Source organism: Ambystoma mexicanum, chromosome 2p (assembly GCF_040938575.1).
Source record: "Ambystoma mexicanum isolate Mex_15411 chromosome 2p, UKY_AmexF1_1, whole genome shotgun sequence".
NCBI classification, from domain to species: domain Eukaryota; kingdom Metazoa; phylum Chordata; class Amphibia; order Caudata; family Ambystomatidae; genus Ambystoma; species Ambystoma mexicanum.
The window spans coordinates 50,264,828-50,292,633 of NC_090923.1; the positions used below are offsets into that span (position 1 = coordinate 50,264,828).

General features: G+C 46.0%; 1 protein-coding gene across 5 annotated transcripts in view; it reads left to right on the forward strand.

Moving 5' to 3' along the window:
- Positions 1-27,806, forward strand: part of PLXNB1 (plexin B1) — an 830,120-nt gene that overhangs the window by 593,441 nt on the left and 208,873 nt on the right. For all 5 annotated transcript variants that reach the window (XM_069643229.1, XM_069643227.1, XM_069643226.1 and 2 more), the window contains 4 exons: positions 6,345-6,477; positions 18,201-18,357; positions 23,861-23,969; positions 24,215-24,323. In XM_069643229.1, the coding sequence (XP_069499330.1) occupies positions 6,345-6,477; positions 18,201-18,357; positions 23,861-23,969; positions 24,215-24,323 (508 nt within the window). The remainder of the gene's footprint in view (positions 1-6,344; positions 6,478-18,200; positions 18,358-23,860; positions 23,970-24,214; positions 24,324-27,806) is intronic.

The window sequence follows — 27,806 nt, forward strand, 5'->3', positions numbered from 1 at the left end:
ACATTTTCAATCGGGCTTTCGCCCATGTCACTCCACCAAAACTGCTCTTCTCTCTGTTCTGAACCCTTTGCTGACTGAACGCTATTCTAAACACTCATCTTTTCTTATTCTGTTGGATCATTCAGCTTCTTCGACACTGTTGAACACTCTCCTCTACTGGCTACTCTTTCATCCTTTGGTTTTTCTGGCTCTGTCATTTCTTGGTTCCAGTCATACCTGTCCCAAAGAACCTTTTCTGTTTCTTGGGCCAGTAAAACATCTGACACTTTCTCACTCGCCCATGGTGTCCCACAAGGGTCTGTTCTGGGTCCTTGTCAATTTTTCCTTTATACGTCCCCTCTCGCTGTGGTTATCTCCTCGTTTGGTCTATCGCATCACTATCATGCTGATGCTTCTCGGCTTTTCCTGTCCCTTTCTTCTGATATTCACCACAGACTGTCCACCTGTCTTTTTAGCTATCAAATCTTGGATGACGACTCATTATCTTACACTTTACACTGGCAAAGCGCAGGTATTCTTCTTTCCTGCTAACACTCTTTCTCCTATTTCTCCCTCTTTTGTTTCGTTTCCCCCAGCCCAGATTTCTATCTCCTCTGCTGCTCACAATCTGGGGCTTCACCTTGATTCTGCCTTGTCCTTTACCCCCCATATCTCGCTGTCCTTGCGCGCCTATCGCTTCCATTTACACAATATACTCAAAGCTTGAACTTTTCTGACTTTTCAAGCCACAAAATTGCTGATATCCTCTCTGATTTTTTCCCCGACTGTTTTATTGTTCCAATCTGTCTTTAACGACTCTGTCTTGATTGTCTTCTTTCCTTTCGTGACTCTATTTCTTCCTCTCTTTCTACTTTTGGTTGGCTATCTTTCCAATCTCAACTTAAATTGAACTACTTAAGTATTGTTTTCAAGTCTTTCTATGGTCTTGCACCTGACTATCTCTCCTCTTTGGTTTCATTCTATACTCCTTCCCGATCTCTTCGTTCTTCTTCCCAATTTCTTCTAGTAGCTCCACGTCGTCCCTGTGCTCAGTCTTGCTTTTGGTCTTTTGTCCTCCTGGCTCCCCACACTAGAAAGCTCTTCCTTATTCTCTTCTTTCCGTCTCCGTCTACTCTTTATTTCGTAAGTCGTTGAAGTCCCACTTTCTTCACCCTGGTTAACATACCAGATTGCTTTTTATTGTTGTTATTCATTTTCTGTACTGTCTTGATTCTCTGTACAGCGCCTTGGCTTAAGGCGATATACAAAACGCAAATAAATATGAATTAAAATAAATACAAAATCTGGGCTTTCTGTATGTGGGAATAGCAGCATGATCTTCCATGGACTATCTCTCCCTCTCTGATCTCCCTCCCTGTCTTGTTCTGTCTCTCTCTCTCTTCCTCATTCTCTTGCTCTCTCCTGCAGCCCAAATCAAGACATGCGTCAGCTCCTGGTAGGCATCTCATCTCCCGGTCCCCTACTCTCTCCATGACCACAGTCTTTTCCTAATTCTAGCAGCATCTGGCAGCGGCTTGCCACCTGATGCACTCCTAAACCCCCCACATGCAGGTTATATTGCCGGCCTTTCCTCTGCTGCATTTTGTTATGTTATTTTGTATTTATATAGCGCCTTATGTACCATTGGTATGATCTCAAGGTGCTGGTAGGTTGAACGCCCTCGGGAACCGAAGTTTAGGTCAGTAGAGAGAGAGAGAGAGTCATAAGGTGCGTGTGAGCACCGGATATGTGTGCAGCAGGTGTGGCATTTGTGTGATATCTGCTTCTTAGTGGTAGGTGTGGTGGTTGGGAGATCAAGAGTATGTGTTCGTTCTGGCAGGTGGTTATCCAGACTGATTTTGGCTGCGTTAGGCCTGAGGAGAAAGCCTGGGCTGGAGGGTTTAATTAGGATGATGGGGAGTATGAGGCAAATGATGGTATGAGAACAGTTATACCGAATGGTGTCATAGTATCGCTGTGTTTTAGTTGGGTGGTGGTGTGAAGAAGAGAGTAAGCGTGGAGATGTGAATATAGTGGTTTACCTTAGGTGCTTGAGATCGAGCACACTCCAATAGTTCCATGCACTCCAACCGTTCCATGCACTCCGATCTTTCCATGCATTCCAGCCGTTCCACCCACTTCACCGGTTCCACCCACTTCACCGGTTCCATCCACTTTACGCGATCCATCCACTTACTTCATCTGTTCGTCCATCTACTTCATCCGTTCTACCCACTTCACCCGTTTCGTCTAGGTTTCCATGGACTCGGGTGACTCTGAAGGAGTTGGAGATGTGTTGGGCTGCTGGGGAGAGAAGGAAAATGCAAGGTAACTTTGCTGTTCTGCTTCTGTGTGCAGACCGGAAGTACCCGAGTACTGAGCACCGCCTTCTAGGGAAACTTCCGGGGTTGTGTGATCACACTGGATTAGGTGGCATCCAGCCACGGACACTCACCTTCAGGGCACTCTGTGTGTCTCCTTGGCCCTAGTACCACGTCCAGGACGCCACGTCACCTGGGTCGAAGGGCACTCCTCGCCCAGATATCACGATTCCCAAGTACCTGCTTCTTGGATGTGTTCGGTCTATTGATCGCACATCCGCTTCCATATCCGCTTGATTTTCTGTTGGTTTCACGGTCCACTGCTCTGAGGTTGGAATCTGCCCGGTTCGATATATTCCCTGTTGATTTTAATATCCATCGTGCTCAGACTTGCCAGTGATTGTGCTTTGATTTCAGAGTGACGCTCAAATGCCAATGATCTGCTATTGGCGATACACTGGTCCTCTTTTGTTGTAATGTTTGCAGTTCATTTTAAACTACTTACCACTGTTCACAGGCTTACACTGATTATTGATTTCACACTGCATACTGCTGCTCACAGGTTTACACTCATTAACTATTGATTTTGCACTGTATACCGCTGCTTACAAGGTTACACTGATTACTGATTTCACACTGCATACCGCTGTTCACAGGTTTATACTGATTACTGATTTCTCACTGCATACTGCTGCTCACAGGTTTATACTGATTACTGATTTCTCACTGCATACTGCTGTTCACAGGTTTATACTGATTACTGATTTCTCACTGCATACCGCTGCCCACAGATTTACACTGATTAGCTATTGATTTCACCCTTTGTTTACACTGCTTGCAGGTTTACACTGATTAAGTATGTATTTTATTGGGCATTTGTAAGGCACTTATACATCAACAAATTGTGTTTCAAAGCACCCACAGGTAGAAGGGAACAGGGGCAGTGAACAGGGAACAGCATGACAATTGAATATGAGAAAAAACATGTGATGTTAAAAATATAAAAAGCGGTCCGACTAGGCCTTGTGACTATTTGGATCGTGCAAGTGCAGAGAGAGAGAGGACAGGGGAAGGAGGTAAGTGGTAGAGGTTCCACATAGGGGGAAGTGCCAGAGAGCCAGTTGCAAGGGCAAAAGGCAAGTGCCAGGCAGTGACCACTGAATGGATGAGGGGTCACCAGCGCATACTATAAGTGCAGGCCTCTGAAACAGCACTGGCCAAGTGGTTCCTGAAGGCAAGTGCAGGGGGAGGGCGGATGCTGCGGGTGATTGGACAGGAGCCAGGACCCAGAGGACACATAAGGGCCCAGACCACCAATCAAAGCGACTCTGGGGTTTAGCACGGGAGGGAGAGGGAGGAGGACAAGAGGAAAGTCTTGAGTTGCTTGTGGAATGTGAGGAGGTCCAGCTCAAGGCGTAGAGAAAGGGGGGGAAGCTGTTGCAGAGGAGGGAGCCAGCCGAGGAATGGAACGGCTGCCTGCTCTCTGCTTAGAGAAGTGCTTGATGAGCAGAGAGTTGGAACCAGAGGATTGGAGAGATCCGGAAAGAGAATATTTGGTGAGAGCAAGTTGCAGATAGCGTGGTCCCCAGGCAGCCTTGTGGATGATGCAGAGGGATTTAAACGTGATCCTTGCAGCAACTTGGAGCCAGTGGAGAGATGTTAGTGCTGGAGAGATACAGTCGCTGGGCCTGAGGCAAAGGATAGGTCTCACAGCCCAGTTCCAGATTAGCTGGAGGGGGCGGTGAGAAGAAGGTAGATTGATGAAGAGGCTGTTAAAATAGTCCATCCTGGAGAGAACCAGAGGTTTGGAGAGATTAAGCTTCTGGGGAAAAGTGAGGAAAGGGAGGTAGAGTTGGAAATGGGCCTTCTTGGTAAGGTCCAAGATGTGAGGAATGAAAGAGAGAGCAGAGTCTCAGATGGCTCCAAGGTTTCTGGTCTCAGAAGGGGGGGGATCCCATCGAGGGTGGCCAGAGTGAAGAGAGAAAAGAGGGATCAGGAATCTTGACAGGAAGAATCTCACTCTTTTTGGAATTGAGAGAAAGGTCATTAAAGGTGCACCAAGACTGGATAGGTATTGATTTCACACTGCATAGCACTGCTCTGCTTTCCCACTGATTCACATTGAACTCACACACTGCCCTGCTTCGATGTTCGATTGTTCCTCTAGTGACAATGCATCCCTTAATATTGCTCAAAGCAGTGCCCTGTGCAACAAAAGGTATGTGGGCACCCTTAATTTGCATAAATAGTGACATTAGTCATATCACAAAATGAGTCTTTAGTACGCAAAGATATCATGGGAAGTTAAATTATGTTGCCGTGTGTAAGATAGTAGACAAATACACTGTCACGTTCAGTATATGAAGTGTCAATATTAACATTTACTCATGTGATAAATATCAGGAGTGAGGCATTTCTCTGAATAGCAGACAGCTGAATACCTTGTACAGGCTTCTAATTTTGGCAAATGAGGCATAGTGTGATTAAAGTTGTGGGAACATTGCCTCCATAGCGAAAACAAAATCTGGTACCCAGGAATAAACACACAGTAAGTGAACACATCTTAAAGGGAAGATATACACATAGTCCACTTGACCTTTCCCCTTAGAAAAAAGTGCAGCAGACAAAAGAGCATTGGCCTTTCAAAAATAATAATCAACAGAAAAATAACCTGAGAGGACATTTTTCATTAAATACGCGCTGGCCAACTATAAAAGGTGCGCACCCTTTTAACCCAGCAATATGGGGTGAAATATTCCCTAGAAAACAAAAACCCAATACGAGCAGGTGCTTTGATGATCATTTTATGCGTCTTGTGGGTAAGTGTCTGCACTGGAAATATGACAACCTGGGTGAAATCCTGGCAGCCAAGTGCTTGAGCAAGCTTGCCGACCTCAAATACGCCGGAGGGGGATGTGTCCCCCCTCTGAAAAAGTTAGGCTGTGCACCCACATTCATCCTTTACTCGTGCCCTACAAAGCAGCACATGGCCATAATCAGGGAAACATAACTGCACCAGTCTGCAGGATTGTAACCTCTCTTGCCACATCCTGGGCAAATATTCAGGACTCGCCCTCTCATTTCCCCTCTTCAACCCCACTCCTGGCGTTCAACAATACTATGCTTTATAAAGAGGACTTAAAAAGTAAACGTACCATGGTAAGTTACCCACTCAAATATATAAATCATTACAGAGATATGTTACGCAAAAAGTGTACTATTGTGGCATTATTCCCCTCCCCGTATTGACCGGGAGACTACAAATACCAGAATGCAATTCAGCAAAATGCAAAAAAATGCCATCTGGGTTTTGAAAATGTATTTTCAAGAAGTATAATAACATGTAATGTGTGAAAAGGTTACCGGTTGTGTTTGACAAATGCAGGCTTCCTGTATGATTTGATGAAAATATCACATTCTACCGAAAATAAACTTTTTTTTTGTGCGACAAAAATGAACATCTGAAAATAATGTAGCTAATTTAAATCTGTTTTGTTTCTTATTTTGTAAATGACCTGGAGGAGAGCGTAGATTTAGGCAGCTAAGTGGTGCTGTGTGTGCTTTCAGAATGCAAATGCCTGTTTGCATTTCTTAACACAGAAACGTTACTCCAAAACAATGCTCTCTTAAATGGGCCACCATTTCTATATCTGCCCCCACTTTAGTGCGCTGCTTGAAAAAGAAGTGATAAGCAGTCCTGAAAGGGCCCGCAGCATCTGCTGGGCAGCTGGGAACGGGTGTCTCTCTCTCTAGAGCTCCTTACATGGAAGCTGCACAGCAGTTGGGGCAGACACTGGTGCCTTGCGGTGCCCCTCTGACAGCAGGGCCCTGGGCCACCGCACAGACTGCCCATGCCTTGGCCTGGCTCAAAGGTTTTATTGCTTCTCAGCAGAGATTACGCCCTTGCTCTGTTATCGATTTCACAGTGTCATGTCGCTCAGTTGTTTCATTCATGTGTCTCTCCTGACTGATCAGAATGTGTCATTTCATGTCTTATTGCTCTCTCACGCCTGCGTTACTTGATTATCGCACTTTCTTTTGCAGCTGCACCCGGCGCCTCGAGTGCTCCAGATCCGCTTCCGGTAACCAATGGCTGTGGAGCTACGATTCGCACCAGCAGTGTCTGACTGTCCAATCGCTGAGCCCGGCTAATATCAGCAGAGAGGAGAAGAGAAACGTGAGGCACCTCAGGGTGAAATAGCCAATGGCTATTTAATTAATCATATATCGATCTAATCCACTTGAAATCTATAATTATCAGTTATTGGCTCTCATATTCGTCAGGTGTTTAATTGTCTCAGTTGGACTGCTGGTCCCCTGTGAATGCTTTTAGTTTTTTTTCGGATCCACTTAAAAACCTTCATGGCAAGACGTGCAGAACTCTCTCAGTCCTGGCTGTTACTATGGCAACCAACATCAACCCATAACTCCGGTCCGAGCCCCTGATACGCTGTAGAGAGCTGTCCATCTTTGGATCTTCAGTCTTGAAGCCGCCTCCGCACAATTGTGTGCCACTGAAGCCACCTAGGGTATGCTCCCTGGGACACTGCAGTGCCCACCCACCCCTTTCCCCAGAATATCTCAAAGAGCTGTGTCCACCCTAACACCCAGCATTTCCCCCTTTTCCCGACTCCCTCTTACTTCACCCTTGGTCTTACTCATTTTCTCAGCAGGATAAAGTCTTCTTTCACCCAGCGGGGCTCGATAGACCTCGGACAAGGATCCGTGCTTTGAAACTACTACTGTGCTTATTGTCTTGGGAGGATAGCTCAGCGGCAACGTGCTCGCCTTAGAAGCAAGACGACACAGAGCAACACACGTTCGATACCCGAGTCCGTGCTTAGAAACCTCTGGGTATTAAGCGCGTTATAAATAACCTATCATATCATTAGATGAAGTAGAAAAACATAACAAGGTTTGATCAGGCTATAGGAACATCTGTCATTGGTCATTTTCTGACAACTCCCATTGACTCTTTCCAGCATAGTCAATGTTGAGGGATCATGGGAATCGTAGTGCAAAACATCTGGAGAACCCCTGGTTGAAGAACTCTGCATTAGAATGTCCTTCAATAACATGGACGACGCCCACATCTTTCACTTTGGAATAAATATATAACCAACCAGACCACAAGCCAGCAGGATTGCCCAGTGCATGTGGACCTGCAGAGTGGGTCTTGCTGCAGAACCTCTGTTACACGTAAGAAACGTTATCATTTCCCAATATGCTGCCTGCACTGGAACAGGCGGCTGCAACGCCAGATGTTTCCGACTGCAACATCCATCGTCTTTAGCCGGAATAGTCAGAAGTGAGTGATTGTTGGAGACGTAGTCCAAAGCATCCGGAGAGCCACAGGTTGCAGACCTCTGCTCTAGAAGGACAGTCGGGCTGGGGCTTTCATTGCCATATCTGGGTCATGGGATGACACGTGACTGAAACTACCCCAGCCCCACTGGGCTGTTGTGCAATACCAGACTCCCCTGTAGCTAAGACCGCCTCTGTATTTTTTAATGGTGTCCATCAAGAGAATTGGGGGGGGTTTGCCGCACACGTGAATCTCTGAGCTTCCTTTTGTGGGTAAAGATTAATGCCTAAACGTGTACATTAAAACCGGGGTGATTTTCAGCTGTGACGCTTCCTTTCACTTGGGGAAGTATAGATTCCTAGTTTAAAGGTCCCGTTTACAGGCTGGTGATTGTCTGCACTGCAGCTGTGCCTTTGGTGCCCGGTGACCTTTGAACTCTCGAGGGACCACATAAAGTGGGGGCAGGGGGGATTGTCTTGACCACTGTCCATTCATTTAAGGGCTAAAGATTGAGGTCACCGAGTTTAATCAAAGAGAAGAGCCCCCTGTCCGGCCGCCTCAAGGTCATGTTAAGGTTCCAGAAAGGCCTCCTTCACAAATGATGTCATGTTCAGGGAACCAATATTAAAAAAAAGCCCTCTTGGCTTTAAAGGGTGTTGAGGCACAGGAGCTAAGCCCACAATGAACCAACAAAGGGTAACCAGCACAGGAAATGGGCACACATATTATTATCCAAACCCTTCTCCCTGCTAAACCCTTGTATTCGTATCCTCTTTTCCTGCATTGTAGAGAAATTTCCTTTTTCCCTACCGAAATGTTCCTCTCTCTAACCAGCACATAAGGGTCACAGCACCCACAGAGATCCACTCTTAAAGGTCTGCAAATCCCAAACAGCCTGTTGCTCCTATCCTACCGGACACCCAACACCCTATTCCCTTTTTCCTATTTTTAAAATCGCAGTGAGGAAATACCTTTCAAAATCCATTCAAACTGCTGCTGGCAGCCATTTAATTTTCAGTTGTAGGTGCGCTTTCTGTTGATGAGGTGCAGGCGTGCGGTTGATGACGTGGGAATTTCCTCCCAATGAGAATGGGGTTTCTGGATGAGAAGACAGGGCCTTTGTGTTGATGAGGCGGTCCCCATCGGTTGATGAGGAGGGACTTTCTGCTGATGAAGAGTGAACCTCACCTTAGTGAGATTGGGGTTTTCTGTTGATGAGACTGGGGTTTCCTGTCGATGAGACTGGGTTTTCTATTGATGAGACTGGGGTTTCCTGTCGATGAGACTGGGTTTTCTGTTGATGAGACTGGGGTTTCATGTCGATGAGACTGGGTTTTCCTGTCGATGAGACTGGGGATTCCTGATGATGAGACTGGGGTTTTCTGTTGATGAGACTGGGGTTCCCTGTCGATGAGACTGGGATTTGTTGTTGATGAGACTGGGGTTTCATGTCGATGAGACTGGGGATTCCTGATGATGAGACTGGGGATTTCTGTTGATGAGACTGGGGTTTCTTGATGATGAAACTGGGGTTTTCTGATGAGACTGGGGTTCCCTGTCGATGAGACTGTGTCTTTGTCTATCTTTGTGTTGATGAGGCGGTCCCCTTCTGTTGATGAGAAGGGGCTTTCTGTTGATGAAGAGTGGACCTCACCTTAGTGAGATTGGGGTTTTCTGTTGATGAGACTGGGGTTTCCTGTCGATGAGACTGGGTTTTCTGTTGATGAGACTGGGGTTTCATGTCGATGAAACTGGGGTTTCCTGTCGATGAGACTGGGTTTTCTGTTGATGAGACTGGGGTTTCATGTCGATGAGACTGGGGTTTCCTGTCGATGAGACTGGGGATTCCTGATGATGAGACTGGGGTTTTCTGTTGATGAGACTGGGGTTCCCTGTCGATGAGACTGGGATTTGTTGTTGATGAGACTGGGGTTTCATGTCGATGAGACTGGGGATTCCTGATGATGAGACTGGGGTTTTCTGTTGATGAGACTGGGGTTTCTTGATGATGAAACTGGGGTTTTCTGATGAGACTGGGGTTTCTGTCGATGAGACTGGGGTTTCTTGATGTTGAGACTGGGGTTTCTTGACGATGAGACTGGGGTTTCCTGTCGATGAGACTGGGGTTTCTTGACGATGAGACTGGGGTTTCTTGATGTTGAGACTGGGGTTTCCTGTCGATGAGACTGGGGTTTCTTGACGATGAGACTGGGGTTTCCTGTCGATGAGACTGGAGTTTCCTGTCGATGAGACTGGGGTTTCTTGATGATGAGACTGGAGTTTCTTGACGATGAGACTGGGGTTTCCTGTCGATGAGACTGGGGTTTCCTGTCGATGAGACTGGGGTTTCCTGTCGATGAGACTGGTGTTTCTTGACGATGAGACTGGGGTTTCTTGTCGATGAGACTGAGGTTTCCTGACGATGAGACTGGGGTTTCCTGACGATGAGACTGGGGTTTCTTGACGATGAGACTGGGGTTTCCTGTCGATGAGACTGGGGTTTCTTGATGATGAGACTGGAGTTTCTTGACGATGAGACTGGGGTTTCCTGATGATGAGACTGGGGTTCCCTGTCGATGAGACTGTGTCTTTGTCTATCTTTGTGTTGATGAGGCGGTCCCCTTCTGTTGATGAGAAGGGGCTTTCTGTTGATGAAGTGTGGACTTCATCTTAGTGGGACTGGCATTTCCTAATGAAGGGACTGGAGTTTCCAGATGATGACACTGGGGTTTCCGGTTGATGAGACTGGGGTTTCCTAATGAAAGGACTGGGGTTTCCAAATGATGAGGCTTGAGTGTTCTGATGAGGAGACATGGCGTTTGTGTGCCCTTGTGTTGATCAGGAGAGTACCTTTCTGTTGATGAAGAGTGGACCTCCTCTTAGTGAGACTGAGGTTTCCTGTTGAGACTGTGCCTTAGTGCTGATGAGGTCGGGACTTTCTGGTGATGGGGTTTCTTGTTGACAAGGTGGGGCTGAGGGGATTATGCCTTCAGTTCTCTTTATACTATTGCTTTGGCTTATGTTATTCAGTTATTCAGTATTTGGGTCTGGCGTGTCCTTTCTTTGCTGATGAGACCTTGATGAGACCCAGATTTTCTTTAACTTTTCTCCTTTCTCTGAGCAACTTCACTCTTCCATTTCTGTAGCCCAGCAAGTCTTGGAAGATGTCACATTCCCAAAGCTAAACACATCTAAGACTGGGTTTCTGATTTGTACCTGCTTCTGCCGGCATTGGAAATCCACCCCTGCGTTGTAGGTTCTTGCCTCGCCTTTGTCATCTCCTTGTGATCTCTGCAATTAAATCCTTCTCTCAATCTCTTGTCAGATGTCTTCTGTTGCAAGTTCTTGCTACTATCCACTGTCGTTCTTGCTACTACCCCATGTCGTTCTTTCTACTATCCGCTGTTGTTCTTGCTACTGTCTGCTGTCGTTCTTGCTACTATACGCTGTCGTCCTTGCTGCTATCCGCTACCATTCTTGCCACTATCCGCTGCTGTTCTTGCTACTATCCGCTGCCGTTCTTGCTATCTGCTGCCATTCTTGCTACTACCCACAGCCATTCCTGCTATCTGCTGCCATTCTTGCTACTATCTGCTGTGATTCTTGCTACTATCCGCTGTTGTTCTTGCTACTGTCTGCTGTCGTTCTTGCTACTATACGCTGTCGTTCTTGCTGCTATCCGCTACCATTCTTGCCACTATCCGCTGCTGTTCTTGCTACTATCCGCTGCCGTTCTTGCTATCTGCTGCCATTCTTGCTACTATCTGCTGTGATTCTTGCTACTATCCGCTGTTGTTCTTGCTACTATCAGCTGTTGTTCTTGCTACTATCAGCTGTTGTTCTTGCTACTATCAGCTGTTGTTCTTGCTACTATCAGCTGTCATTCTTGCTACTATCCACTGTCGTTCTTGCTACTATCCGCTGTCATTCTTGCTACTATCTGCTGTCGTTCTTCCTACTATCTGCTGTCGTTCTTGGTACTATCTGCTTCCGATCTTGCTATCTGCTGTCATTCTTGCTACTATCCACATCCATTCTTGCCACTATCCGCTGCTGTTCTTGCTACTATCCGCTGCCGTTCTTTCTATCTGCTGCCATTCTTGCTACTACCCACAGCCATTCCTGCTATCTGCTGCCATTCTTGCTACTATCTGCTGTGATTCTTGCTACTATCCGCTGTTGTTCTTGCTACTGTCTGCTGTCGTTCTTGCTACTATACGCTGTCGTTCTTGCTGCTATCCGCTACCATTCTTGCCACTATCCGCTGCTGTTCTTGCTACTATCTGCTGCCGTTCTTGCTATCTGCTGCCATTCTTGCTACTATCTGCTGTGATTCTTGCTACTATCCGCTGTTGTTCTTGCTACTATCAGCTGTTGTTCTTGCTACTATCAGCTGTTGTTCTTGCTACTATCAGCTGTTGTTCTTGCTACTATCAGCTGTCATTCTTGCTACTATCCACTGTCGTTCTTGCTACTATCCGCTGTCATTCTTGCTACTATCTGCTGTCGTTCTTCCTACTATCTGCTGTCGTTCTTGGTACTATCTGCTTCCGATCCTGCTATCTGCTGTCATTCTTGCTACTATCCGCTGTCATTCTTGCTACTATCCGCTGTCATTCTTGCTACTATCCGCTGTGATTCTTGCTACTATCAGCTGTTGTTCTTGCTACTATCTGCTGTCATTCTTGCTACTATCCACTGTCGTTCTTGCTACTATCCGCTGTCATTCTTGCTACTATCTGCTGTCGTTCTTCCTATCTGCTGTCGTTCTTGCTACTATCTGCTTCCGATCTTGCTATCTGCTGTCATTCTTGCTACTATCTGCTGTCATTCTTGCTACTATCTGCTGTCGTTCTTCCTATCTGCTGTCGTTCTTGCTACTATCTGCTTCCGATCTTGCTATCTGCTGTCATTCTTGCTACTATCTGCTGTCATTCTTGCTACTATCCGCTGTCGTTCTTCCTACTATCAGCTGTCATTCTTGATACTATCTGCTGTCGTTCTTCCTACTATCTGCTGCCATTCTTGCTACTATCTGCTGCCGTTCTTGCTACTATCCGCAGTCAAGTCCAATTTCTGTTCTTTCACTGTTCTTGCCTCTGGACTTTGGGATGCTGGTTTGACCCTTGACTCTGGGTTTTACTTCTGCATCCTGTCTCCTTCCATTCTGCTCTCATAGCTCTCCTGTGTTATCTTCCTAAATGTTACACCCTCTTGTTTTTGTCATATATTTCAATACTGACTTTATTAAATGATGTACAGTGCTTGGGTGCAAGTGCTATGCAAACCTAAATAAATATGTGGGTTACATTAGATGGGTCATCTCCTTGCTGTTGATAGGGTTGGGGGCCTCCATTTATTATGGGCCGGGGTTCCTTCCAGTCGAAAGCACTATGCGGGGGAGGGCGGCGATCTCGTACAGTTGATGGGTCTGGAGGGGTTCTTGCCTGCTCATGGGACTGGAGGGCTCCTTTCTTGTTGATGGGACTGGAGGGCTCCCTTCTTGTTGATGGGACTGGAGATCTCCCTTCTTGTTGAAGGGACTGGAGATCTCCCTTCTTGTTGATGGGACTGGAGATCTCCCTTCTTGTTGAAGGGACTGGAGATCTCCCTTCTTGTTGATGGGACTGGAGATCTCCCTTCTTGTTGAAGGGACTGGAGATCTCCCTTCTTGTTGAAGGGACTGGAGGTCTCCTTTCTTGTTGAAGGGACTGGAGGTCTCCTTTCTTGTTGAAGGGACTGGAGATCTCCCTTCTTGTTGAAGGGACTGGAGGTCTCCTTTCTTGTTGAAGGGACTGGAAGGCTCCTCTCTTGTTGATGGGACTGGAGTGCTCCTCTCTTGTTGATGGGACTGGAGGGCTCCCTTCTTGTTGATGAGACTGGAGGGCTCCCTTCCTGCTCATGGCACTGGAGTGCTCCTCTCTTGCTGATGGGACTGGAGGGCTCCCTTCCTGCTCATGGGACTCGAGGGCTCCCTTCTTGTTGATGGGACTGCAGGAGTTTTTTTCCAGTTGATGGGACTGGAGGGCTCCCTTCTTGTTGATGGGACTGGCAGAGGTTCCTTCCTGTTGATGGGACTGGGGGCGGGGTGTCCTTGTTGATGGGACTGGCAGAGGTTCCTTCCTGTTGATGGGACTGGGGGCGGGGTGTCCTTGCTGTTGATAGTGATGGGCCTCCTGTTGGAGTGATGGGCCTTTATCTTGATAAGGTCGGCATGCTGATCCTTAGATTTTGTACCTGTGAATTGTCATGTGTGAAGTCCCGCCTCCTCGAAGTCGATATAGCGCCTGGCAGCAGTTTCGGGAGCTATGGAAGATAAGATTGGCTTCCGTTGGTCCTCTTGGCATTTCTGTCAGAGAGACACCCACTGAAGAGCTTTGAGGCGGGGGAACCTGGCACCAGTAGGTCACACACTCATACATGCAGAAAAGTTCTAAAAAGTGAAGCCCTTTATAGACTCTTTATTTACAGGACTATGCCTGTTCTCGGCAGAGGGGTACTGTGTCCTGCGGTAGAGCGGGGTTGTGCTCTTAAAGTTCTTGGAATGATGGTTGTGTTTGGGGCAGTCTCCTTTCTAAAGAACCTGCTGATATTCCACCCGACACCCTCTGTAAAGGGAGGTGGGGGCGACGTCAGGCAACGTAAGGAACAAGGGCGAGCAGGGGACACGGTCAAGTAAACTGCGGTGGAGGTGTGAGAGTCTTTACGTGTGTGTAATTGGAAAACGAAGTATTTACTAATGAATGCTCCTTCCTCGTATATTGACACTGTCGTATGGCCTTCAACCTCTGCTGGTCTCCCATGCTGCACTTGGGCACTGAGCACAAGTTGCCGTGAGCAGGGCCGAGCCTCCACAGTCAATCTGCAGTTCTAACAATTCTCACTTTGGCCCTTAATTTCCCTGAGATAGTGCTTGCGCCCAGGTGGGGACTGGTCTATGGGGAACTTGGGAGATTTCCTGGTAGGCCTCTGCACCCTAGCCGGGGGTGAACTGGCCTATGGGGAACTCTGGAAATTTCCCGGTAGGCCTCTGCATCCTGGCAAGGTGTGCACTGGCCTATTGTGAACTCTAGAGATTTCCCAATAGGCCTCTTCACCCTGGCCAGGGGTGGACTGGCCTATGGGCAACTCTGGAGATTTCCTGGTAGGCCTCTGCATCCTGGCCAGTTCTGTACTGGCCTATGGGGAACTCTGGAGATTTCCCAGTAGGCCCCTTCACCCTGGCCAGGGGTGGACAGGCTTATGGGCATCTCTGGAGATTTCCTGGTCGGCCTCTGCATCCTGGCCAGGTGTGTACTGGCCTATGGGAAACTCTGGAGATTTCCCGGTAGGCCTCTGGATCCTGGCAAGGTGTGTACTGGCCTATTGGGAACTCTGGAGATTTCCCAATAGGACTCTTCACCCTGGCCAGGGGTGGACTGGCCTATGGGCAACTCTGGAGATTTCCTGGTCGGCCTCTGCATCCTGGCCAGGTGTGTACTGGCCTATGTGGAACCCTGGATATTTCCTGGTAGGCCTCTTCACCCTGGCCAGGGGTGGACTGACCTATGGGGAACTCTGGAGATTTCCTGGTAGGCCTCTTCAACCAGGGCAGCTTTTGGGTGGTATTTGCACATGTGGGGGGTAAAGGAAGTCCCATTGCACAGTCATCAACGCTGTTAATGGGCTCAAGTGATATTTTACCCTGATGAAACAAGGTTCGAAATCAAGATTCGATGAGCAAAAGCTAAAACCAGCTCCAAAGTGTCGGGCATCACCCAGTAGGCAGGAGTTACTGCTGGGGAACCAGGCGCGGATCCACAGCACATGGCAAATCGCACTTCCACTTGAAATGCAGGCTTGAACCTTTTGCCCATGTGTGATTAATGGTCTTTATTTCCAACATTTTCGTCTGTATGCATCCATATTTATTTTGTAGTCATTTTACTTGCAACTACTGTTACTCATTCATTCACAATAAAAAAAATGTAGCGCTTTGACGCATTTTGTGGAAAGCTCCAAGAAATGGTTTCTTGTGCATCAAACCAGCATCAATGTTCACCTTTAAAACAAGCCGGTGCTCCTTAGACCGGTGCTCCTTATACTGGTGCGATTTACACCGGTGCTCCTTACACTGGTGCGATTTACACCGGTGCTCCTTACACCGGTGCTCCGTACACTGGTGCGATTTACACCGGTGCTCCTTACACCGGTGCTCCGTACACTGGTGCGATTTACACCGGTGCTCCTTACACTGGTGCGATTTACACCGGTGCTCCTTACACCGGTGCTCCTTACACTGGTGCGATTTACACCGGTGCTCCTTACACTGGTGCGATTTACACCGGTGCTCCTTACACCGGTGCTCCGTACACTGGTGCGATTTACACCGGTGCTCCTTAGACCGGTGCTCCGTAGACTGGTGCGATTTACACCGGTGCTCCTTACACCGGTGCGATTTACACCGGTGCTCCTTACACCGGTGCTCCGTACACTGGTGCGATTTATATCTCCCTGACTCTTTAAACAGTTTCAAAGGGAAATGCATCACTTTATTCTAGCCTCTTCATTGTGTTATTTGGCACATTCATTGGCTGTCAGGAGATGACTGGCAGCCTGGAGATCAAATAAAGACACGGGAATTCACGCTACTAGTAAATATTGAAAGTCACCAGAGTGATGTTCATCTGTGTTTATGTGTAGAAATTAATACAATCAGTGATCGAAGTGAGTGGGAACGGTTGGGAACAGTGTTCCACTACTTTTATTTTTTTCTGTTTACCATTCCTCTACTTTTGACAACCATTTTCACTATTCTACGCAGAAGATTTGTCCAGTCATGTTTTTGTGCAAGTGTAAAGTTGTAATAGCAGCCTTAGGGCCATATTCATGGAATATTTGCCCAGTTCAAAGTGAATTTGCACTTCTGAAAAGTGACTTTGCACTGCCGACACAAACCCTGAGTCATGGAACCGTGCAAAGTGACTTTGCCCGGACTTTGTACATCAAAAATACACTTTGCACAGTTCCATGAATCAGGGTTTGTGTCTGCATTCCAAAGTTACTTTTCAGCAGTGCAAATTCATGTTGAACCGGGCAAATATTCCATGAATCGGGCCCTTAGTTACTAGTCACTTAGTCTATTGCAATGCCCCAGCTGCAACACCTTGTCACATGTTGCACTCCCCTGCCATGACCACAGTTCCACTACTTCTTTGGGTACACTTCTACCACTGAATAAAGCTGAAACCTATACTGAAATATATCCTAGATGTGTCCTAATTCATCTCTGTTTACATTCCCAAACACTCAAAGTTAGTGTCTAATAAGCAGGTTTCGAAGACACCAGTTGACCTGGGGAGCCAAAGGTAGCTCTTGGTAAATGTTGGTTTTAACCTAATCAGGGCCTCCTAGGCTAAACAGATCGCAGCAATCCTGTGACACCACAGTAAGTGATGCCAGGCAGCCTTTTACCCCGATGAGGTGGACAGGAAGTCGATATAAAATCTTAAACTAGGAGGAAAGAAGCAGTGCTAGGTGTATCAAGGGGTGGCTCTCAGTTGTCACCTGAACAACCGCCCTGTAATCACTGACTGTGCCACAGAATGTTGGCCCATTTGTTCCATGCAGGATTCATCAGGAGAGGCACAATTCAAGGTTCAAATTCCCGTTCCCCTGGGCAGTGGTCGTAGTGGGCTGCAGCGGTGCTCCTCTACGTTTCCTGTGCCTATACTTTTATTTTAAAAAGAAACTGTTCTGGAATGGTTTTGTTTTTTAAAGAAATGTAGGAAGAAGTTGAAACCTGCACTTAACCAGCCCTGGCCGCACACTTATCGAGTGCACCCAAGCAATATTAACTACACTACTCTCTCCACTGGCCTGTATGTACTACGTTCCCCGAGGGCGTGCAACCCACAGCGCTTTGGAATCACACCCATGGTAAAACGCGCTATACAAATGCCCAATAACATAACATAACTTCAGGGCACGGCACTGAACATTCCCTTAAACAGCAGGTGCATGTGTTTGGGGGGTTGCATTGCACGTGGAGGGTGGCGGGTTTGTGGGGAGCGGGGGCAGGCCATCAGGGAGCATAATTACACTACTTCTTTTCGTACACTTAGACCACTGCCCCTGGGGGCCAACATCTCTGTAAATGTTTCATCCAAAATCTGCGCTCTTGTGTGGGTGAAAGGCTGGCCATTGGGGTCTTCACTGCAACCCCTGGTGACTGCTAAATGTCCCACCTTATGATTTCTGATTTGCGCCCCAGACAATGGGACCGGTCTCTCCTCTACAATTCCGGGAATGGCAAGAGACGGCAGGGGTACATGGTACAACGCTTGGTTTTATTACAATTATTAGTATTTTAAATGTTGTAGAAGTTGGTAGATAATGATAGCATAACCAGACTTCTTCTTGCATGCACGCACACACACACACATTCTTCTTCCCATCATGCCTCACTCTGTCTGAAAATGGCGCACTGACTCTTGAGCTCCCACGTGGTCCGCCATCTTGTGTAATTTTGCTTTTCCTCGGTTGTGGTGACTAATCAGGCTTCTGATTGGGCGGACACTCTGTTGACTATCCTCCTCTTTGCCTCTGATTGGCAGATCTTCCTGTCCATCCCGGAGCTACCACCGCTGCGAGAGGAAGAAACCTACTCCTGCTACTTTGACGATTACGAGAGCCCCGCAGTCCTGACTGACACTGGCGTGATGTGCCCCTCTCCAGACCCAATCAAAGCTCCGGCCATACATTTTGGAGCAGGTGAGTACGGTTGTTGATGCGATGCAAATTCGTGTGTTGATATCTCACCTGTTACAGGTACATAAATGGATGTAGAATTAGTGGTCTGAGCCCAATGCTTTGGTTGTGTTGTGAGGTCTACCATACACATAGACCGGCAATGATAAAGAAACGTGTGGGAAATAGAAATGCGATTGCTTGCTGGATTGTTCTAGAGCTGGCACCTGTAACCTGTGGAGCTCCAGATGTTTTGGACTACAGCTCCAATCAGCGTTAACCAACAGGGCTAATATTGTGGGATCATGGGAGTTGTAGTCCATAACTTCAAAGGCGCCACATTTTGCAGATCTCTGTTCTAATAGGATATAGTGTGTTGTTGGCAAACCACCCTTGAGAGTTGCCTAGTCCCCACTGATGAACCTTGACCCTCAATGACTGGTCATCCCTCACGTGCGGCCTAGGCCGACTCCAATGTGAAAATATCGGTTTGTATGAATGTTATATATTCTCACTGCTGATCCAGAAGTGATCCCACAATGCTGCTCTCATGGGGCACTTTGGCACCATAACCGGCGTCAGGCTGCAATAGAAACAGATTAAAACTTGTAATCCCTTAAGTGCCAAGGACGAGTATGCTCGTCCTTTTTGCATAGACTTGCATAATAGCTTGGCACTTATTAGCTATGTATTTCAACAAATTGAATAGTCTTCGTTCAAAGAACTCAATTTCTGTCAATGTCTGCAGAGATTTACCAAACGAGTCTAATTTTTGAAGGCGACGCCCTGTGTAACACATTATTTTCCTCCCTCCTCTTCCCTTGCCACGCCTCTCTTGCCCGAGTGTTCTGCTGTTCTGCTGTTTTCAGACAGGGTTGGAGAACCCTACTGTTTCCCTAATACCTGCTCCAAAACCATTAGCCTTTTATCTCCCTGATGGCTTTGTCCCTTTTCACCCTGCCATTCGCCACCACCTCTCGTTTCCAACTGCAGTGTTTTCCCGCCTCTCCAGCCTGGCTCCTATACGCCTACCTGACTCAACCCTCCAATCACCATCAGGGCTGAAGGCTCCCGTAGAAACATACAGTTGCCTTACTGCTGACAGCATTTGCTTTACTTTCATTCACATTTAAAAAAAAGAAATTTCACAATAAGTCTTGCATGTTGTGAAGGGAGGATAGCTCTCTGGCAACATGCAGGTCTTGGAAGCAAGACCACGCCGTGCAACACAGGTTCGAATCCCGGTTCTGCTTGAAACAGATCTCTGGATTAAGCGCGTTATACATTATTCCTGCACTTGTGCGATCCGAATATACAAGGCCTAGTAGGATCGTTCCCCACTCTCCCCCCTTGAAACACACGCGTATAGGTGCATAATAAATGATCAATAAAATAAGTACATAAAATATTACTTCTTTTCAAAACATCCCCAAACACAGAACCCTCATTATTCTTGCTGCTCCAGTATCCAGTTCCCACTTTTAGCTTTTAGCACAAAGTTACCCAAGACTTGAAGAAACATGGCCCGGAACAGAACTCACTCTCAGGACTGACTCCCCTCACATGTGGTGATAGCTCCCAGAGAGGAATTCAAAAAACCTGCAAGAGCTCTTTGATAAATTAAACATGTCTCCATAGAACCCCAACATTTCCCCAGCTTCTAGTGGCATAATCACGGGGGTCTTAGATTTCAGCACGACAAAATGAAACTGTTGTAATTCTTCAAAGAAGTCATCTGCATGGTCACTGTCATGCAAGCATAGAGCGTTCCTGTGATTTTGGGGTACCCCTTGTATTTTGATCCTTTCTATGGTTGCACGTGATGGATCTGAAAGGTTGATCTTCTGGATCGATTGGAGCGATCAATAGACTCCAAGTTGAGAGATGTGGGCAAGTGAAGGCCATGTGTAGACTATCCCATGGGCCTGAATCTTCTGATTCTCCCCCACGCCTCCTCACTCATGATCTGTTGATCTTATGCGTGCCTCTAGGCCACTCTCCAGATCTTATGCCTGCCTCTAGGCCACTCTCCAGATCTTATGCCCGCCTCTGGGCCACTCTCCAGATCTTATGCCTGCCTCTAGGCCACTCTCCAGATCTTATGCCTGCCTCTAGGCCAGTCTCCAGATCTTATGCCTGCCTCTAGGCCACTCTCCAGATCTTATGCCTGCCTCTAGGCCACTCTCCAGATCTTATGCCTGCCTCTAGGCCACTCTCCAAATGGAGGCATTCTTAATCTAGAGGTAAACGTTCTGGTCCTGAGGAGATCCTAGCTGTCAGCGTGTGTAGATCTAAGAATTTGAGTTTTGGTTAAAATGGTGAGAGGTCCATGTAAGCTGCCTGCCTGTTGTCCATTTAACCAGACGTATAAACCCAACCTGGAAGGATGGCATAGGAAAGATGGAAAGTAACAGGACGCATGAGCAGGACCTTCCAGGGGGACCCCTGCTTCAGCCCTGACCAATGCAAGCTCATGCTTCTTTACACCTGTAGGATTTACGAGGTATAAAGAATGTTTGAATTACAAAAAAAGTGGTTAATAACAGCTTTCTTATATATTTTAATCAAAACTGTTTTTCAACCCTAAAAGATCCTTATACTCTGTAACAGTTTATTGAGAAGCCACCCTCAACACGGGGAGTTCCTTCCCTCCCCACTCAAATGGTGACAAAACAAACTGTTTAAAAGATTCTTTTTTTTTTTAGCCCTATCTCAGACACATGTCATGCCCCTTGGATCTCTCCCCCCGAGCCACCAATAAGCCAAGAACCAGGCCGGTGTACGGGAAATATATTGGTATTGATTTAAATAAAAGTAATAGAAATTAGCACAAAAATGTCAAAACATCACTTTATCCGTGGCACAACACAATCAACTTCTCTCAGCATAAATAAATCACAAAAGTGCGGTAACAGAACACAATCACATTTCTTTCTTACTGCAAATTTCACTTCAGAAAATCATTACACCGATCAATAATAAAGGCACTTATGTACTGTTGTGCGATTTTGATTTTCCTGCAGGCTTAAACGGCTGGCAGTAGGGTTTCAAGATTGGTACAAATACATATGGCAATTATAATTTCACCCACACTTTTGATTTCAAATAAACACAGGGTGATTTAGCGCTTTGTTTTTCAGACCTCCCTCGCTTTGACTTGGTTGGGAAGTCACCCAGAAAAATGGGAATGTTTTGGTGAATTTTGGATTTCAGACCCTGTTTACTAAAAGGCCTGATTTGGTGAAACTGGATAAAAAGGTTGGACTGATTTAAGAACAAAGACGCCCGTCTTCTTTAAATAAGTCGGGACCAGCTGGACAACAAGGATTTCCCAATTAAATTATAGGCTATAGTTTTTCTATATGGGAAGTGAGCTTTGTTAATTTCGAATTTTAACAATATTCACCCCGTAGTGTTCTGCCAAATAAGGGACTTGAGTAAATTAATATTTTTGGTAAGGATCTACACAGGCCCCCCCCCAACCCACTATTAAGGGAAAGGATTCAAGGCAAGCAGACACCCTCACCTTTTGGTTTCCCAGGGATCAGTTCTACTTATATAGCAAGCCTCTGTTTAAGGTTCTGGAAAGCCTGCTGCCTCTCAGGACACTCGGGAAAAATAGGGCAAGGGTCTGGTCACTCCACTCTGAAGGATGGCCTACCGCTCCACCATAGGACCCTGTCTCTCTGTTCCTGTCTGTCTCTTTGCCTCCTTTGTGTGTCCCCTCCTCCTAGCGCAGTCCCTTCTTATATAGCAACGACGACACCACCAATTTTACATTCTTGGGGAAGTACCCTGCAATAATCCCTGCCACTACGATTGGACAGTTCCCCTTCTCTCTCCTCCCAAACCCACCCTCCAAGTCAGGATTGGTTTAGCAGTCTGGAGCAACATATGGCAATTTCCATTTGTCATCATCCTTGGTTCTCCATTCAACTTTTTGGCAAAAACGAGTTATGTATCACAACTTCATAATTTTACTAGCAACTGCCATACTAAACATATTTTCTGTCTCCGCTAATCATGAGGAATTAGATAAGCCGACCACCAAATCTGTATCATGTGGCACGGCCATGTGGCACCTTTCTGCCGTTTCCATAAAAAGCACAACAGTTATAAATATGTAAGTTATTAAGCATATCCCCAATTTCAATTTCCACCCACTCACCAACACTCACATTTGGAACATGTTCAGATCATCCAGAAACCTAGTTTAACTGGCCCTTACAGTTCCAAGGGTCACAGGTAGATTAATTGTATATCCCCAAAATTGCCTGGAAATTACTTACAAAATGGTACATAGAAGAAATCCATCCGCCTTATGATGGCTGAGAAAAATGCCTAAACGATAATAGTCCTTTTAAATAAATTGTGCATCTTCATGTGGGACAAATGGTCCTGCTCCTGCTTCCGCCCATTTGTTTCCACTGGGTCAGCCAGTGCCTTTATCAGTCTCCTTTGCATTGGAAGCTTGCTCTTTGAAGTAGGTGCCCCATGTTCACACATTTTAGTTGTGCTCCCAGGCAAGATTGACTTTTCTTAAAGTCCTTGCTTTCAGAGCCAGCAGGTCTGGAGAACACTGAATTTTGATGCCTTTAGTAGGACATTTCTATTGCGGTTGGTCATTGGATGGGAGATGTGACATTAAGGCTGGGAGTGGGAGTTTTCCTTGTGATGTTTTGCCCACAGCCAGAAAAAGGGTCTGCCTTGGGCTGACAATTTTTTCATGAAGACAAAGTGGCTCTTCAAATGTCACTGGAGTTTTGTGGGTGAAACATAATATACATTGCTATTTGTAAACCCACACATCATGTTTTGTTTTCTTGACGTTTTTCTGTAAGCAGTGATATTTTTTTCACTTTTACTTTTTCAAACCGCACACATGTGCAGACCGTTTTTGTTTTCAATGTTTAAAAATCCTGTTTTCCATGTTACGGGGATCTTTGATTTCTACCTTCTTCTTAAAATGCTGCTTTTCCATTGGTAATGACAGCTAGGCCCCTTTCCACATCCTTTCCACATGTCTCTTTAACTTTACTTGAAAAACAAAGGCCAGGCCGTTTTTGTTTCAGTGTTTAAAATCTTGCTATTCATGGTAAAGGAATTCTGTTTGGGGCCTTTATATCCACCGCACAACATACAGCTTCCCAAATTATGTTGTAAAATACTCCTACCTCAAATTCCTATCTGGAGCTCTGAATGCGTGAACCAATCATAAGCCTGTTGTTTTTCAACCCTGGGCCATGCTGAATTGTAGACTGTTTGCCATTTCGGGTAATTAAAAGGTTGTCAGTATTATGTCTGTAAATCTGTACTCTCTTTAATCCAAATCAGTCTACATCCCAGTAGGCCGGTGGCCCTGTTGGACCAGTAGTGATGGGGGAACGAGTCCCCAATAACTCAGGCTTCAGCCCTTCCTGACTTTTAGGGGTCACCGGCCTATCTGGCAATCTCCTGGCTCCCCTAGTGTCCAGCATAGTTCTGTTTTGTGACCTTTCCGTGACACCTCTCACCTTGTTGCCTTTAGATCACGTTAAGGTCCCACTGCTGTTGCATTTTGGGGACGTCGTCATCTCTGCTGTGGAGTTCACCTTCTACGACTGTGCCGCTGTGTCTGTGCTCTACAAGACCGCCCCGTGAGTAGGCCATGTGGACGCACTACTCCTTCTTTAGTCCTTATGCCATGTGTCGCTAACAAAGCCTTTTGCTCTGGTCTTGTTTATTTATGTATGCCATGTGTCGCCAACGAAGCTCTTTGCGCTGGTCTTTTTTTTAAATGTATTGATGGCATGTGTCGCTAACCGAGCGCTTTTCTCTGGTCGTGCTTCTTTATTTATGCCATGTGTTGCTAACGGAGCTCTTTGCTCGGGTCTTGTTTCAGGTGCCAGGGATGTGTGAGCAGTGACTGGGGGTGTAACTGGTGCGTCCAGCAGCACATCTGTACACACAAAGCCACCTGTGAAGAAGGGATAGTCATCTACAATAGGATGGTAAGCCTTCTCAAAGATGACCTATCCCAGTGCTGCCGCGCCTCCTTGTTGCCCTAGCCGGTGCAAGTGTTCCCTGTTTGTTCATGGCCTCCGAATGACCTCTTCTGCCCTCAACTTATTTTGCCACAAAGACTCTTGTTTCTTCTTATTCATGTATTTAAAATGTGCCTATCAAATGTGCATTGAGGAAGCCTTATATGTCATGAGCAGTTCATCAACTTGTGTGGTAGGAGGTTCCCGCTAACGCATCCCTAATATAACCCTTTAAGAATAGGGTTGACCCCATAGTTATACAGGTGTGTAGGATAGAGCATTTGCAGGCTTGGCCGGTAAACCAAGGTGCCTTGCCAGGGAACATTGCCCCCTCGTATCCTGCTCTCAAGGGGGTACTCTTCTGAGAGGCCGTATGGTCATGCAAGTCTGTCAGCAAAGGCCCCTCGAGAGACAGGATGAAGGGGAGGTTTCGGTCTTAGTACCTACTGTAGCAATTTACTGTTTCACATGTTTTTGAATCCCTTGCTTTCGTAGTAGTGGAAGTGAGGCGAGGAGAGTGATTGAGACGAGCAAAGGTCTGTGGTCCTTAAAATGAGACAGCGGGTTGATGGTCAACAGCTAGACCAAACCCTTGGCTCCTGGACAGGTCCTTTGGCTTCAATCATTTACAGGCTTTGTTGAAGGACAGTTTGTGAAAACGCCTCATCGGTTATCTACACTGCTTCATCCCCCTTCTCTCTAATCCACGTCACATAATATAATATGATCGGTTATTTATAACACACTTAATACCCAGAGGTTTCTAAGTGCGGACCCGGCATCGAACCTTTGTTGCTCCGTGTCCTTTTGCCCCTGAGCTATCCTCCCGAGACTAGTGGTGGCCGTCTCTTCCCTCAGGGCCTCACATGCCCACACTGAAGTTGTGATACAATGATGGCAATGGCTGACCCCTTTGTTATAGTGCCTGACACATTTGCTGTTTATGAGCCATGTTACACGCTCTGAAGTGTTTTCTATAAATATGGCACCTTGTTTATAAGTAAGACTCCTGGTTTTGTCGTATTCATGCTTCCATCAGTTTTTTTTCCATAATTCCTTTTTGGCCATTTCTTCAGTATTTGTCCATATTTATTATTTGTCTTAGAAGGAGATAACTTATATATGTCTGTATTTGTTAGATTAAAACAAGAATGCATCTATTAAACCTCACACTCACAGGACACTCATGGAACAGTTTATTGAGAAGCCATCCTCAACACTGGGAGTTCCTTCCCTCCACACTTAAGGTGTGATGCAACAAACTGTTTAAGAGATTCTTTTATTCACCCCTACTTCAGACACATATCATGCCCCTTGAATCCCTCCACCCGAGCCACTAATTAGCCAAGAACCAGGTCGGTGTACAGGAAATATATTGGTATTTATTTAAATAAAAGTAATAGAAACTAGCCCAAAAATGTCAAACAACACTTTACCCATGGCAGAACACAATCAACTTCTCTCAGCATAAATAAATCACAAAAGTGAGTGAGTTGAAAACAACACAGTCACAATTCTACTCTTTCTGCAAATGCACTTCCAGAAATAATTACACTGATCAATAATGAAAGCAATTGTCATGTAGTGCCGTGCTAGCAGTAGGATTTCAAGATTGGTACAAATACATATGGCAATTATGATTTCGCCCACACTTTTGGTTTAAAATAAACACAGGGTGACTTAGCGGTTTGTTTTTCAGACCACCCTGCCACTTTAGTCTGTGTTGGGGAAGGCGCACAGAAAAATTTGAATGGGGAAATTTGGATTTCAGACCCCCCTCCACTGAAACGCCTGTGTTGGGGAAGCTGGAAAAAAAGGTTGGACTGATATAAGAACAAAGACACCCCTCTTCCTTAAAGAAGTTGGGGTCTTTGGACAAAAAGGATTACTCAATTCATTCACAGGCTATAGTTTTCAGCGCACACTGGGAAGTGAGCTTTGTTAATTTTTAACTTTAATAAAATTCACCCTTTAGTGTTCTGCCAAATGAGGAATTAATTACATTAATATTTTTAGTTAGGCTAAGGATCTACACAGTTTTGCCCCCTCCCCTGTCCACTATAAAGGGAAAGGATACAAGGCAATCAGACTTCCCCACCGTTTGGTTTCCCAGGACTCAGTTCTACTTACTTAAAAAGCCTCTGTTTAAAGTTCAGGAAAGCCAGCTGCATCTCAGTACACTCTGGAAGGATAGGGCAGGAGTCTAGTCACTCCACTCTCAAAGAGGGCCTCCCGCTCTCCACCATAGTACCCAGTCAGCTTTGAGGCCTTCCTTGAAATAAACTGCTCCACCCAGATGCACTCTCAGCAATCTCCTCTGGTGTTTCCTTGCAGCTGTCAGATGATAAGTTTCAGCATCCCTCTCTGTCTCTCTGTTCCTGTCTGTCTCTCTGTCTCCTTTGTGTGTCCCCTCCTCCTAGTGCAGTCCCTTCTTATATAGCAGCGATGACACCACCAATTTTACAATCTTGGAGAAGTACCCTGCAATAATTCCTGCCACTAGGATTGGACAGTTACCCTTCTCTCTCCTACCAGGGTTTAGGGGTCTGGAGCAACACGTGGCAATTACCATTTGTAATTTTTGGCAAAAACTAGTTATGAATCACAACTTCATCATTTTACTTGCAACTGCCATGATATACCCATTTTCTGATTCAGCTAGTCATGGGGAATTAGACAAGCTGACCACCAGGTCTGTACCATGAAGCACCACCACGTGGCCCTGATCTACATAGCATAACAGTTATGAATATGTAAGTTATTTCCCATATCCCTAATTTTATTCTCAACCTGCTTACTAACTCTTACTTTTGGAGAATGTTCAGATCATCCAGAAACCTAGTTTAACTGGCCATTACAGTTCCCTGAGTCACAGGTTGAGGAATTTTATATCACTATAGTTGCCTGAAAATACTTTAAAAATGGTACAAAAATGAAGAAAATCTGCCTTATGGTTGCTGAGAAAAAGTACTAAATGATAATAGTCCTTTTAAATTAATTCTGAATCTACATGTGGGACAAATGGCCATCCTGTTGCCTTCCTGCCATTTGTTTTTACTGGGTCAGCCTGTACCCAGAATGTTTTATTGGAAGCTTTCTCTTTGAAGTTGTTGCCCGCATTTTCACACATATTGGCCATGCTCCAGCCAAGGGGAACTTCTCTTGCAGTCCCTACCTTCAGAGCCAGCTAGTCTGGGCAACACTGGTTTTCGACACCTTTAGCAGGACACTTTATTGCAGTTGGTAATTAGATGGGAGATGTGATATCAAGACTGGCAGTGGGAAATGTCCTTCTGAAGTTTGCCCACAGCTAGCAAAAGGGTTTGCCTTGGGCTGATATTTTCCATGAAAACAAAATGGCTTTACAAATGTCACTGGAGTTTTGTATGTGAAACATATTATACATTGCTTTTTGTCAACCCACACATCATGTCTTTTCCCTGACATTTT